Raw genomic sequence first — 16,030 nt, 5'->3', positions numbered from 1 at the left:
TATTACTAAAGCAGAACACAGGACTGTTTATATCCCAGTATGAATGGTTGGTCAGTACACACCTGGCTTTGAGACTGTGTTTATATTACTAAAGCAGAACACAGGACTGTCTATATCCCAGTATGAATGGTTGGTCAGTACACACCTGGCTTTGAGACTGTGTTTATATTACTAAAGCAGAACACTCGACTGTCTATATCCCAGTATGAATGGTTGATCAGTACACACCTGGCTTTGAGACTGTGTTTATATTACTAAAGCAGAACACAGGACTGTCTATATCCCAGTATGAATGGTTGGTCAATACACACCTGGCTTTGAGACTGTGTTTATATTACTAAAGCAGAACACAGGACTGTCTATATCCCAGTATGAATGGTTGGTCAGTACACACCTGGCTTTGAGACTGTGTTTATATTACTAAAGCAGAACACAGGACTGTCTATATCCCAGTATGAATGGTTGGTCAGTACCCACCTGGCTTTGAGACTGTGCTTGACTCCTGCAGGTATGTAAAAGTAAGAATTGACATTATGACTTACCTCAACATGGTCACAAGTCTTACAGCTCTGAGGAATCCCTAAAGTGAAAATAAGTTGTTATTTAAAATGGACAATCTCATGTAATAATGAATTAATAATTATTAAATAGACTTCTAATAAAATAAATATAAGTGATCAACAGTCTCAGAATGTACACTCATTAGCATACAATAATCTGACATTAGTGTTATATTAATGAATGTTTGTGGAAGCAGGAAACAACATCGTTCTGGTCCATGTTTTGTAGATGTTGGGGGTCTGATTTCTGGTAGATCCTAGGATGAGAGCTTAAAGGTAGAGTCAGCTAAATGATGACGTATGAGCAGCACCACAGATATTGTGATGAGCAAGATGCCTGACTTCTCTCTCACACAGTCACACACAGTACCTGCCCATGTGGAAAGGTTCTCTTCACTCTCTCACAGAGTGGTAACCACGGAAACAAAACAGTCGTCTAGCCTTGCGGTACAACGCTCTTAGTTGTTGTAGAAATTGACCCTCTAAGCTGTTTGATTTGTGCATCTACGTCATATCGCTGACTCTACCTTTAAGTTTGTTTTGACAATAGATCATGATTGTGGATTGTGTTCTTTGTCTGGGACTCAACTATAATGAACGCTTTAAAAGTATTTTGATTTAACAAACAATTATCAGTTAACACTCACATTTCTCAGGTCCAGGCTTGATACAACTATATCCACCATGGTCTCTGGTGTTCTCAGGTCCAGGCTTGATACAACTCTCTCCACCATGGTCTCTGGTGTTCTCATGTCCAGGCTTGATCCAACTCTCTCCACCATGGTCTCTGGTGTTCTCAGGTCCAGGCTTGATAAAACTCTCTCCACCATGGTCTCTGGTGTTCTCAGGTCCAGGCTTGATAAAACTCTCTCCACCATGGTCTCTGGTGTTCTCAGGTCCAGGCTTGATCCAACTCTCTCCACCATGGTCTCTGGTGTTCTCATGTCCAGGCTTGATACAACTCTCTCCACCATGGTCTCTGGTGTTCTCAGGTCCAGGCTTGATACAACTCTCTCCACCATGGTCTCTGGTGTTCTCAGGTCCAGGCTTGATAAAACTCTCTCCACCATGGTCTCTGGTGTTCTCAGGTCCAGGCTTGATCCAACTCTCTCCACCATGGTCTCTGGTGTTCTCATGTCCAGGCTTGATCCAACTCTCTCCACCATGGTCTCTGGTGTCCTCAGGTCCAGGCTTGATACAACTCTCTCCACCATGGTCTCTGGTGTTCTCAGGTCCAGGCTTGATCCAACTCTCTCCACCATGGTCTCTGGTGTCCTCAGGTCCAGGCTTGATACAACTCTCTCCACCATGGTCTCTGGTGTTCTCAGGTCCAGGCTTGATACAACTCTCTCCACCATGGTCTCTGGTGTTGGTAAAGCAGAAGGATAGACTGTGATAAAACTAATTACAACTTATAAAGGCTTTATATAGCATACATACAGTCTTCATAAGCAATACAAAATGTGTATAAATGGTGACAGAACAGCTCCCTATGTAGGGTGCATTGTCAAATGTGACATAACATACTATGTCAACTTCAAAATGTGGTCCTGTGTAGCTCAGTTGGAAGAGCACGGTGCTTGCAATGTTAGGGTTGTGGGTTCGATTCCCACCGGGGTAGAGCATATGCTAAATTATGTAAATGTGACATAACCCTCTATGTCAACTTTGATAAAATCAATACTGATGGTGACATTGCATATCTTGAGGAAAACCCCTAGAGATGTGAAGTCACCACTACTACTAATCTAACTGTCTGTAGGTCCAACAGAACACATTAAAACACACCACTACTACTAATCTAACTGTCTGTAGGTCCAACAGAACACATTAAAACACTCCACTACTACTAATCTAACTGTCTGTAGGTCCAACAGAACACATTAAAACACTCCACTACTACTAATCTAACTGTCTGTAGGTCCAACAGAACACATTAAAACACACCACTACTACTAATCTAACTGTCTGTAGGTCCAACAGAACACATTAAAACACTCCACTACTACTAATCTAACTGTCTGTAGGTCCAACAGAACACATTAAAACACACCACTACTACTAATCTAACTGTCTGTAGGTCCAACAGAACACATTAAAACACACCACTACTAATGTAATTATACAAATGATTCCAGAGGAAAACACATGATGAAACATTGCTATGACTCACCTTTGAGTGTGTAGGTAATCCATCTGACACAAGGTCACTGAGGTCACTGAGGAGAAGGAAATCCCAAACCCAGGATAGAGGGGTTCAGTGAATGTGGTGTGTTCTGTGTAAAGGTGTGTCAGTGTACCAGAGGAGGACACACTATAGAAGGACAAAGTACCAGCTGGCCAGTCCAGATACACTCCAACTCTGTAAGGAACAGCATCAGAGATGGATCTGCTGACTCCAGCATGGTAAAATCGATAGCCTCTATCAGAGCAGGCTAAACACCAGGACTCCCCATTGCCTCCAATCCAACGGTCATCCTCACATCCCTTCCTCTTCATTCCTTTGTACACCACACCAATATCAGCCATGTCACCATCCCTCTCCACCTCCCAGTAATAACGAGATCCAGATAAGCCTTCTCCGCAGAGAACTTGGTAAAGACAGTCAAATCTGTCTGGATGGTCTTCATAATGCTGCTTCGCTTCCACACATGTCACCTTCCTGTTCCCCTCAGACAGAATCAGGTGTGGGTTTGCTGTATTTGGGTCGAGGGTGAGATAACAGGCATCTGTAGACAAAAGGAGAGTTTAATCAAACCACATCTTCATATAAAATGTGGTTTTGTAGGAACAGTGCAAGTATTGATTAGTTACTATGTTACTACAGTTCTGAAAATGCAGTTAATTAGGACTGAAGAGACTTACATTTCCTCAGCCCTGATTTCAGCCTGCACTCTCCACCATGATCCACACTGTAGGACAAACAGGTTATTGACTGACAAAGACCTAATAAAGCAGTCAACATTTAAACCACATTGTTGTGTTCTGGTGCACTATCCAAGTTCATTACTAGAGACATACAGGTATTCTATCCTACCTACTGCATACAGAACAGAGTACAATTCATTACTAGAGACATACAGGTATTACACACTACCTACTGCATACAGAACAGAGTACAATTCATTTCTAGAGACATACAGGTATTCTATCCTACCTACTGCATACAGAACGGAGTACAATTCATTACTAGAGACATACAGGTATTCTATCCTACTGTCACGTCCTGACCAGTATAAGGGGTTATTTGTTATTATAGTTTGGTCAGGGCGTGGCAGGGGTGTGTTTGTTTTGTGTTGTCGGGGTTTTTGGGTATTGTTCTATGTTCTGTATTTCTATGGTTTTTCTATGTTGTGTATTTCTTTGTTGGCCTGGTATGGCTCTCAATCAGGAACAGTTGTACATCGTTGTTGCTGATTGGGAGTTATACTTAGGTAGCCTTTTACTTTTTTCACCTGTCTTTTTCACCCGTCTTTTGTGGGAAGTTGTTTCTTGTTTTGCTGTGTGCCTGACAAGATTGTCTAGTTCGTTCGTTTTCTTGTTTTGTGTAAGTGTTCATAATAAAGTTAATAATGAGCACTCAACCCGCTGCGCCTTGGTCCACTACATACGACAACCGTTACAGAACTTCCCACCACCACCGGACCAAGCAGCGGGGTAAGGAGCTGGAGAGGAGCTATCGGGAGTCGTGGACCTGGGAGGAGATCCTAGCCGGAGAGGGACCATGAAGGAAGGCTGGAGAGGACCGGGAGTGTTATGTTGGAACACAGTTGGCATGGAAGCCTGAGAGGCAGTTTGGCTGGGCACGGGTAGTTTGGCTGGGCCAGGGTTGAGCCCTAAGCCAACTCCCCGTGCTTACCAGAGGCAGTGTGGTACTGGTCAGGCCCCGTGCTATGGGGTGATGTGCACGGCGTCGAGGCCAAGCATCCACAGGCCGGTGTGCTCGGTGCCAGCATCCCGCATTTGCCGGGGGGACCCGGGCACCCAGCCAGTAAGGGTGGTGCCAGTCCTGCGCTTGAGACCGCCAGTACGCTTCCGCGGTCCAGTGTATCCTGTTCCCGCTCCCCGCACTGGCCCTGAGGTGCGTGTCTCCAGTCTGGCGTCTCCAAAGCCAGCACCACGCACCAGGCCTTCAGTCCAGTACGTCCTGTTCCCGCTCCTCGCACTAGCTTTGGGGTGCGTGTCTCCAGTTTGATACCTCCAGTACCAGCCCCACGCACCAGGCCTCCAGTGCGTCAGCCCAGACCAGCTCGTCCTGCTCCTGCTCCTCGCACTAGCCCTGTGGTGCGTGTCCCTAGTCTGGCACCTCCTAAGCCAGTCCGACGCAGCCAGAGTGTCGCCCTCCAGTCCGACGCAGCCAGAGTGTCGCCCTCCAGTCCGACGCAGCCAGAGTGTCGCCCTCCAGTCCGACGCAGCCAGAGTGTCGCCCTCCAGTCCGACGCAGCCAGAGTGTCGCCCTCCAGTCCGACGCAGCCAGAGTGTCGCCCTCCAGTCCGGGGTCGACGGAGAGGGACCTCGCTCTAGAGGCGACACTGAAGTGGGGTGAGCCAGTGGTGGAGCGGGGTCTGCGTCCCGCTCCTGAGCCACCTCCGTAGGGGGAGTATTGGGAAGGGGGGGTGTTGCAGAAGAACCGTCGGTGACGCTGGCCACCCTCCCTTCTCTCCCCTGTAGTTTTGGGTTTTTTTTGTTGTGGGTTATTGTTTTGCTAGTTTTTGTGTCAGGTGCATCCGGGGTCTTCACCTTTGGGGGGGGGTACTGTCACGTCCTGACCAGTATAAGGGGTTATTTGTTATTGTAGTTTGGTCAGGGTGTGGCAGGGGTGTGTTTGTTTTGTGTTGTCGGGGTTTTTGGGTATTGTTCTATGTTTTTTCTGTTGTGTATTTCTTTGTTGGACTGGTATGGCTCTCAATCAGGAACAGCTGTACATCGTTGTTGCTGATTGGGAGTCATACTTAGGTAGCCCTTTTTTCACCTGTCTTTTGTGGGAAGTTGTTTCTTGTTTTGCTGTGTGCCTGACAAGACTGTCAAGTTTGTTCGTTTTCTTGTTTTGTGTAACTACATACGACAACCGTTGCACCTACTACTGCATACAGAACGGAGTACAATTCATTACTAGAGACATACAGGTATTCTATCCTATCTACTGCATACAGAACGGAGTACAATTCATTACAAGAGACATACAGGTATTCTATCCTACCTACTGCATACAGAACGGAGTACAATTCATTACTAGACATACAGGTATTATATCCTACCTACTGCATACAGAACAGAGTATAATTCATTACTAGAGACATACAGGTATTCTACCCTACCTACTGCATACAGAACAGAGTACAATTCCAACAGGATATCAGAGATGCAGAAGAAGAGTATTCATGTGGTGATGTATGCTGTGTTGGAGTGCTCAGCCTGCTGAATATACTTCCCCTTAACTTCTTTGGGCTAGGGGGCAGTATTTTCACATCCGGATAAAAAACGTACCCGATTTAATCTGTTTACGACTCCTGCCCAGTAACTAGAATATGCATATAATTATTGGCTTTGGATAGAAAACACCCTAAAGTTTCTAAAACTGTTTGAATGGTGTCTGTGAGTATAACAGAACTCTATGGCAGGCAAAAACTCTATGGCAGGCAGTATTTTCCTTCGGCTGTTTAGCCAATTGCAGATTCCCGGTCGGAATATTATCGCTTTTTTACGAGAATAATGGCATAAAAATTGATTTTAAACAGCGGTTGACATGCTTCGAAGTACGGTAATGAAATATTTAGAAATCTTTTGTCACGAAATGTGCCGTGCGCTTGACCGTTATTTACCATTGGGATAGTGTCTAGAACGCACAAACAAAACGTCGCTGTTGGAACATAACTATGGATTATTTTGGACCAAACCTACATTTGTTATTGAAGTAGAAGTCCTGGGAGTGCATTCTGACGAAGAACAGGAAAGGTAAGACCATTTTTCTTATAGTAAATGTGATTTTGGTGAAGGCTAAACTTGGTGGGTGTCTAAATAGCTAGCCCTGTGATGCCGGGCTATCTACTCAGAATATTGCAAAATGTGCTTCATCCGAAAAGCTATTTTAAAATCGGACATATCGAGTGCATAGAGGAGTAATGTATCTATAATTCTTAAAATAATTGTTATGCTTTTTGTGAACGTTTATCGTGAGTAATTTAGTAAATTGTTAGTAAATTCCCCGGAAGTTTGCGGTGGGTATGCTAGTTCTGAACGTCACATGCTAATGTAAAAAGCTGGTTTTTGATATAAATATGAACTTGATTGAACAAAACATGCATGTATTGTATAACACAATGTCCTAGGTGTGTCATCTGATGAAGATCATCAAAGGTTAGTGCTGCATTTAGCTGTCTTCTGGGTTTTTGTGGCATTATATGCTAGCTTGAAAAATGGGTGTCTGATTATTTCTGGCTGGGTACTCTGCTGACATAATCTAATGTTTTGCTTTCGTTGTAAAGCCTTTTTGAAATCGGACAGTGTGGTTAGATTAACGAGAGTCTTGTCTTTAAATAGCTGTAAAATAGTCATATGTTTGAGAAATTGAAGTAATAGCATTTCAAAGGTTTTGAAAATCGCGCCACAGGATTCAACTGGCTGTTACGTAGGTGGGACGAATTCGTCCCGCCGGTCCTAGAGGGGTTAATTCTACCATCATGTCCTCATGTTACTGACCCTACTACACTACTTATGACACAACCACTGCTCACACTATTAGGACATCTATTCTGACTTACTTCAGCTTCATCAGTTTATATGTGGGATCCACCAGAGCAGCTGAAAGCAGTCCCCCTACAGGGTCTCCTGGGTGATTGTAGCTCAGGTCCAGCTCTTTCAGGTGGGAGGGGTTTGACCTCAGAGCTGAAGACAGAGCAGCACAGCCCTCCTCTGTGACCAGACAGCCAGACAGCCTACAGAGAGAGACACAACAGCTGTCTAGGTTGATGTACTGGTGTCAATCATGTTGTAGGTCACCCATTCATTTGTCCATGACACAAACATTGACATGAAACATCCGATTTTCAGAGTATTTGTTTTACTAAGCTCAGTACTGACCTGACTGAAAAAGCTGTACTTACCCCAATGTGTGTAGTTTACAGTCTGGATCCTCCAGTCCAGCAGACAGCAGTGTAACTCAGCTCAGTACAGAGCTGACTGAAACAGCTGTACTTACCCCAGTGTGTGTAGTTTACAGTCTGGATCCTCCAGTCCAGCAGACAGCAGTGTAACTCAGCTCAGTACAGAGCTGACTGAAACAGCTGTACTTACCCCAGTGTGTGTAGTTTACAGTCTGGATCCTCCAGTCCAGCAGACAGCAGTATAACTCCTGAGTCCTGCAGGTCATTGTCTCTCAGCTCCAGTTGTTTCAGTTGTGAGTTGGGTGAACTCAGGACTGAGGCCAGATCTGAACAGCAACCCTCTGTCAGACCACACTGACCTAGACTAGAGGGCAGAAGATCACATTGTCATGACGTTGGCCTGTGGGTAAGGTTTATGACCCCCCCCCCATAAATACCTTTCTCCCTTCCCCTCTCTTACTGACCCTACTGAAGGACTGCTGTCCTGTTAAATATAGAGAGTCTGGGAACATCAAACAAATGGGGAAAGGAACCATATTTTGGTAATAAAACCAGTTGGAAATATGCTTGATAACGTAATGAGTATGGAGGTCAGTTCATTGTTATCTGGGACATTATGATTGATGACAGGACGACATAAACTGTACCTGAGAAAGTATACACCCTCTAGTTATCAGAGTCACATGGAATTGTTATGCAATTGAAATGTTTGATATTGAAATTGTTTGTTAGGAGATTAAATGTAATTTTAGCTTCCAAATGAGAGAATTGGGTTTTCATAAGGAAAGTGCCCTGCTCGATCAGTGGCCCAACCCTGTGAAGAGACAGGGGTTATAAACGATGAAACACCTCCTTCCCCCCTCTCCACTATATAAGCCTTTGATGAAAAGATAACCAGTAGTTCCAGTACGGGAGGTCTGCAGCCTCTACGTTAGAAGGACACACATGACAAGGACAGAACTAAGCCAACCTCGGCGTGTGCTATGGTATGAACTGGTATGAACTTTGAGCTTATTCACTACAGAAGTGATACTTCCTAGCCGTTGAGTTAGCAGCGGCCGCTGTTGACGGGGGCTAGGAAAGGACGGACGACGGATCCAGTCTAACAGACGGACGAAGATACCACCACGTATCCAATTTACCACCAGAGACATTGTTCCGAGTACAGGAAGATCTGTTGGCCAACCCGGCCAGCATCTACGACCAATCTACCGAAGCGCAGCTCAGAGTAAATATTTATTGCATATTCCTTTTCCAAATGGGCGGTAATTTAGAATGCATAAGATAATGTATTTACGATGGCATAGCTGCTGTTTCTCTGTTCCTAAATCTTCCCGCTCTTTCATTCAAGCCCAACCCCCTTTCCTTTGTGTTACCAGGTTCCGTCCACCGGGACGTTTTCTGTATGACATCATTGGTATTCTGTGTATTTGTAATTCTGTGTGATTAGTTAGGTATTTAGTAAATAAATAATTAAACCCAATTTTGTATTGCTGATTCAACTTGTTAGCCAGGGTTCGTGAAGATAACCAAGAATTTACAACTTTCATTATGAGACTGAAAATAAGTTAAGGGTTAATATTGACTGCTATCGATGTAAAATATTACTAAGTATTTTAAGAGTTTATTCGGAAGATAACAGCTCTATAAACGTTCTTCTGTGGTGCCCCGACTTTCTAGTTAATTACATTTACATGATTAGCTTAATCAGGTAATATTAATTACAGAGAAATCATTTTATAAGTTAGCATGTCATATCACTTAATCCGGCATAGCCAAAGACACGACAACATGATTAACACATGTTTAAAACATCCACATAATAACTAATACTGAAGATATTTAACTCACACTAGTGTCTGTATGTTGCAGAGTGGACTGGTTAGTCCAACACAGAGCAGCTCCACTCCTCTGTCTTCCAGGTCATTGTTGCTGAGGTCCAGTTCTCTCAGGGGGGAGTTTGGTGTCTGCAGAGCTGAGGCCAGAGTCTCACAGGATTTATATGTGAGATGACAGCCATCCAGTCTGAAGAGAGGAGATAATCTGTTATATGTACAAATCCTTCATTATAATGATAATATATACATCAACTCAATAACAGAACTTACAGTGCTCTCTTGCAGGTTTTCACTACCGGCAGCAACCTCTGATAACCTTCCTCTGATGTGTTGTATGTCTTCAGGTCAAACTCCTCCAGCACCTCCTCTGACATCAGAAACAGGTAGGCCAGGGCTGAACATTGGTCAGGTTTTAGTCTTGTTCCTGAAAGAGTTCCTGATCGCAGGGAGGTCTGCATGTCTTCAACTAGAGAGTTGGCACCAAGTTCATTCAGACAGTGGAACAAGTTGATGATCCTTTCTGGTGAGGATTCCTCCTCGATCATGTCTGAAAGGTACCTGACTGTTCTCTCAACTGTTTCCTTATTGTTCTGTGTTGTACTTCCTGTCTGTGTCAGAAGGCCTCGTAACAGATGCTGATTGGACTCCAGTGAGAGGCCCAGAAGGAAGCGGAGGAACAGGTCCAGGTGTCCATTCTCACTCTTCAAGGCCTGGTCCACTGCTCTCCTGTGTAAGTCAGACAACTGGATTGACTCCTTCTCTTCATCACTAGTGGGGGAGAAAACATTTTCCTTCTTGTCCAGACATGATTCTAAAACATGCAGTGCTGCTAGAAACTCCTGAATGCTCAGATGCACAAAGCTGTAGACCTTCTCTTGGTACAGCCCAGATTCTTCTTTAAAGATCTCTGTACACAATGCTGAGTACTCTGATGCCTCTGTGACATCAAGGCCACACTCTCTCAGGTCCTCCTCATAGAAGATCAGGTTGCCCTTCTGCAGCTGTTGGAAAGCCAGCTTGGCCAGTTTCAGGATCATCTCTTTGTCTGACTGAGACAGGTCCTTTGGGTTTGTTTCTGTGGATGTGTTGTACTTCCTGTTCTTCACAATGATTTGGATGAGAATGAAGTGTGAGTACATCTGGGTCAGAGTTTTGGGGACTTCATCATTCTCTGCCTCTTTCAGCATCATCTCAAGGACAGTGGCTGATATCCAACAGAAGACTGGCATGTGGCACATGATGTGGAGGCTCCTTGATGTCTTCATGTGTTTGATGATTTCATTGGCCAGATTCTGATCTGGGATTTTCTTCCTGAAGTATTCCTCTTTCTGTGGATCATTGAACCCTCGTACCTCTGTCACCTGGTCAACACACACAGGAGGGATCTGATTGGCTGCTGCAGGTCGTGTGGTTATCCAGAGGAGAGCAGAGGGAAGCAGATTCCCCTCGATGAGATTTGTCAGTAGCACGTCCACTGAGGTTGGCTTCGTGACATCACAGCACTTCTCATTGTTTTTGAAGTCTAGAGGAAGTCGACACTCATCCAGACCATCAAAAATGAAAACAGTTTTGGTTTCACCATCTTCAATGCTGTCAATCTCTTTCAGCTCTGAGAAGTAGTGGGAAAGAAGTTGCATCAGACTGTATTGGTCCTTTTTCAGGTTCAGATCACGGAAAGGAAGAGGAAACATGAAATGAACGTCCTGATTTGCTTTTCCCTCTGCCCAGTCAAGGAGGAACTTCTGCACAGAGACTGTTTTTCCAATGCCAGCGATTCCTTTTGTCAGCACAGTTCTGATAGGTTTGTCTTGTCCAGGTAAAGGCTTGAAGATGTCATTGCATTTGATTGGTGTCTCTTGTGTGGTTTGTTTCTTGGATGCCATCTCTATCTGTCTAACCTCATGTTCATTATTGAGCCCTCCACTTCCACCCTCTGTGATGTAGAGCTCTGTGTAGATGTCCTTTAACAGACTTTGGTTTCCATGGTGTCCAATTCCTTCAGATATGTGTTGATACTTGTGTTTCAGTTTAGCCTTAATGTCTTGTTGGACTGTCAGCAGAGTTTCACCTGTAGGAAAACAATGAGATTGATATGAATACCATAAAACTAGAAGATTAACTTCTATGGGCAACGTGGGACGCCACCGTCCCACCCGCGGTACACACTATCAACAGCCAGTGAAATATCAGAGCGCCAAATTTGAAAACAACAAAATGTCATAATTCAAATTTCTCAAACATACAACTATTTTACACCATTTTATAGATAAACATCTCCTTAATCCAACCACGTTGTACGATTTCAAAAAGGCTTTACGGCGAAAGCATAAAGTTAGATTATGTTAGGACAGTACATAGACAAAACATTACACACAGCCATTTTTTATGCAAGAACAGGCGTCACCAAAAGCAGAAAACCAGCTAAAATTATGCACTAACTTTTGACAATCTTCATCAGATGACACTCCTAGGACATTATGTTAGACAATACATGCATTATTTGTTCTATCAAGTTCATATGTATATCCAAAAACAGCATTTTACAATGGAGGTGATGTTCAGAAAATATTTTGCCTCCAAAAATGCCGGTGAATCAGCACAAAGATCTACAAAAATACTCGTCATAAACGTTGATTAAATATTAAACTGTTATTCAAAGAATTATAGATTAACATCTCCTGAATGCAATCGCGCTGACAGATTTCAAAATAACTTTACTGGGAGAGCACACTTTGCAATAATCTGAGTATTGTGCTCAGAAAAAAAACAGCAGGCAATTATAGACACCGGCCATCTTGGAGACTCTAAATTCATATATAGCATTAGAAATATTCACTTACCTTTAATCTTCATCAGAAGGCACTTCCAGGAATCCCAGGTCCACAATAAATGTTGTTTTGTTCGATAAAGTTCATAATTTATGTCCAAATAACTCCATGTTGTTTGCGCGTTCAGTAGGCTACTCAAAATGTAGGACGCGCGAGGGAAATGTGACGACGAAAGTCAAGAAAAAGTTCTATTTACGTTCGTTCAACATGTCAAACGTTGTATAGCATCAATCTTTAGGGCCTTGAGAACGTGAAACTTCAGTAATATTCCAACCGGACCCATGCATTGCCTTGAAAAACGTTTTTGAAACAAAGTGGACTTCTCACATGAACGCGCCCTATGAACTCAATGGATTTTCAGGGCACCTGCTTACCAGCGTTCTCCTTTGGTCTGTGTTTACCGCAAAAGGCTCAAACAACTTTCTAAGACTGTTGACATCTAGTGGAAGCCTTAGGAAGTGCTATTTGAGTCCTATGTGTGTGTCAGAAAGGCAAGGACTTAAGAAAACTACAGGAACCAGACTTTCATTTCCTCTAAGGATTTCTCTCAGGTTTTTGCCTGCCATATGAGTTCTGTTATACTCACAGACATCATTCAAACAGTTTTGGAAACTTTAGAGTGTTTTCTATCCAAATCTACTAATCATTTGCAAATATTTGACTCTGGGCCGGAGTATTAGGCCATTTACTCTGGGCACGATTTTCATCCAAAAGTGAAAATACTGCCCCCTAGCCCTAAAAGGTTTAGCTTTTGACAGTTAAAACTTATCAACATGATCTAATATTAATTTGATCAATAGAGAAAGATATAAAAGGTGTGTGTTGGTGTGGACGGGGGGGGATGTTGTAACTCCCAGTCTTACTTCTCATATCCAGAGGCCTGTGGGTGAACATTACAGCACCCTCGTTGCCAGTCCTCTCCATCGTCTCAACTGAATTCTGAACATTTTCATAGTCCAACTGGTAGTCAAAGCTTTTCATTGTTGTTCAGACATTTTGTCATGTCTCAGAGGTTCCTGGCTGGATGAAGGTGACTCTGCTCTGGGCTTCTGGACACTTTCAACAAAACAGGGAGACAGATCACTTCATCAATAGAGCATCAATATCACATCAACAACTACATAGCTTAACTTAAGTCCTAATGTATCTTAAAACTGAGTGGCTGCTGTTCTGAATCCTCTGGAAGCCTTTTCTAGATCGCAAAACAACAGAAGCTCCTACGTACGTATGTATGTGATTCTGTACTTGACGTAGTCTCTGTTCGACTCATTCACTGCCCAGAAAACAGAGTACTCTGGTGATTTCAGTGATGAATGTTAAAAAATAAAGTTTGATTCAGATCTATGTCTACATACTGATAGTATTCTACAGATATAATATAATAGCATAACATTACTGGAAGACAAAAAACACCACATTTCTTATGAGATTTTAAGATGACTGTGCGAATGGTCAAATTTCTCATGCGCCCAAAACCCAACAGAGCACCACTAGACAAAATATGTGCTGTGATTGAATCAAAACACACGTATGCTGCAGGTTGTTAACACCATCTCCTCTAAAATTCACTCACTGTACTTCACTCAAAACAGCTGTCATGACGTTGCCCTCTTTGGGTACAGTGAGCACCATCCCCCCTCTCTCTATACTCCCTACACCAGGCTCTGTTAGGCAGGTCATATATTCCTGGAGGAGATTCTCTCCTCATGGCCAAAGTATAAGAGAGTTTTCATAGAGAGAACAAAAGGAATTTCTTCCACCTCACAGAACTTGAGAACCGAACAATATTCATGTTCTGGAGAATGTATAAAAGGTTGGTGACGTAGCCAGCTACGAACTGGTCAGTTTGGTACAATTTTGTGAAACTCATGAGAGACAATACAGCCACATTACCATAACCCTGTTTATACAAGAGTCTCAGTTATGAGGCTTACATCTAGTTGTTGTATAAAATGAATGAGTAAAGATGAAACTATTTGTGAAATTATGTAATGGGATTTTAGACTGTTTAATGAAGGAAACTCCAATTCTTTTTGGAGTTTAACTAAATCAGAGGCCCGCCCATGAGCGCAGACATTGAGCTGGCGTCATGGGACCGCCCCTTTCTGCTCCTCCGAATATAACCCTAACTTGGGATTTTATCTTCAGACCATGCTTTTCTCAATTACGAGAGGGTTAAGGTTTGAGTAGAGACAAGCTTACCTCAATTACGAGAGGGCTAAGGTTTGAGCCCATTTCTGAATTCTTAACCATACCACGTGGTTAAACTCTTAGACTATCTAACCGACAGAATAAGAACAAATCTTTGATACTAATTACTAGTCTGCAGCTAGGAATTCGATATCAGTGAACGCGAAAGACCGACAACTGTCGAAACATCTATTCTATAACGACATTGCTGAATGTTACTCTGAACTATCCATCCTAACCACGGCAGAGAGAGAGAGGGCGGACAAACTCTCCAACAGAAACTAACTTTCCAACAGAGATCAGGACGACACACTGAGCGTAAATATATATATTGATTGCAATTATTCCCGAATGAGTGAGCGTTCATGTGCAAAGGGTTAGCATTTCAATTGTTATAATTATCAACTTTGTGGTGTCTTATCTCAGTGGACCCCCACTTCCCTTTTGTCCACCAAGCTGCGATGCCGGTTTAGCCCACATCCGCTATCATTTCCTTGTAACTATATCTACTGTTTCTTTGAGCATTTCTGTGATTTATTTAGTAAATAAATGATTTACTAACTAAGACAATTTATGTATGGATGACTCATAGTGGAAGGACTGGGTTCGTGCAGATAACCAACAATTTACGACATTCGGAATGAGACTAACGTGGGTTAAGACTAATTAATTAATGAGAAGACTAATTGATCAGATATTAAAATATCTGAAAGTTATATTAGGAAATGACAACTTTGTAATCTGAATTTTTTCCTTGGTGCCCCGACTTCCTAGTTAATTCCTAGAATATGTGGACAACTACAAAATACCTAGGTGTCTGGTTAGACTAAACTCTCCTTCCAGACTCACATCAAACATCTCCAATCCAAAGTTAAATCAAGAATTGGCTTCCTATTTCGCAACAAAGCATCCTTCACTCATGCTGCCAAACATATCCTCGTAAAACTGACCATCCTACTGATCCTCGACTTCGGCGATGTCATTTACAAAATAGCCTCCAATACCCTACTCAACAACTGGATGCAGTCTATCATAGTGCCATCCATTTTGTCACCAAAGCCCCCATATACTACCCACCACGCGACCTGTACGCTCTCGTTGGCTGGCCTTCGCTTCATAATCATCGCCAAACCCACTGGCTTCCAGGTCATCTACAAGACCCTGCTAGGTAAAGTCCCCCCTTATCCTCCGCTCACTGGTCACCATTGCAGCACCCACCTGTAGCACGCCGCTCCAGCAGGTAAATCTCTCTGGTACCCCCAAAGCCAATTCCTCCTTTGGCCGTCTCTCTTTCCAGTTCTCTGCTGCCAATGACTGGAACGAACTACAAAAATCTCTGAAGCTGGAAACACTTATCTCCCTCACTAGCTTTAAGCACCAGCTGTCAGAGCAGCTCACAGATCACTGCACCTGTACATAGCCCATCTATACTTTAGCCCAAACAATTACCCTCTTCCCCTACTGTATTTATTTATTTTATTTTGCTCCTTTGCACCCCATTATTTACATTA

The 16,030-nt window shown here is 43.2% G+C and overlaps 2 protein-coding genes across 2 annotated transcripts in view; both read right to left on the bottom strand.

Annotated features, from left to right (window-relative positions):
* LOC115190782 (protein NLRC3) overlaps positions 1-7,431 on the bottom strand; it is a 172,017-nt gene extending 164,586 nt beyond the window's left edge. Inside the window, exons 1-3 of the mRNA XM_029748847.1 lie at positions 7,322-7,431; positions 3,426-3,472; positions 2,734-3,289 (exon numbers count right to left, since the gene is read on the bottom strand). Coding sequence (XP_029604707.1) covers positions 2,734-3,289; positions 3,426-3,472; positions 7,322-7,332 — 614 coding nt within the window. The 5' untranslated portion in view covers positions 7,333-7,431. The remainder of the gene's footprint in view (positions 1-2,733; positions 3,290-3,425; positions 3,473-7,321) is intronic.
* LOC115190845 (protein NLRC3-like) lies at positions 7,377-13,305 on the bottom strand. Its single transcript, XM_029748905.1, has 6 exons — positions 13,193-13,305; positions 9,772-11,569; positions 9,515-9,688; positions 7,854-8,027; positions 7,470-7,495; positions 7,377-7,402 (listed from the first exon to the last, which is right to left on the bottom strand). Exons 1-6 carry the CDS (start codon positions 13,251-13,253, stop codon positions 7,377-7,379), a joined length of 2,259 nt encoding a protein of 752 aa, XP_029604765.1. The 5' UTR covers positions 13,254-13,305.
* Between the last annotated feature and the right edge of the window lie 2,725 nt (positions 13,306-16,030).

Source organism: Salmo trutta, unplaced genomic scaffold (genome assembly GCF_901001165.1).
Source record: "Salmo trutta unplaced genomic scaffold, fSalTru1.1, whole genome shotgun sequence".
In the NCBI taxonomy this organism is placed as follows: Eukaryota; Metazoa; Chordata; class Actinopteri; order Salmoniformes; family Salmonidae; genus Salmo; species Salmo trutta.
This window is presented reverse-complemented; position numbering and strand designations above follow the sequence as displayed.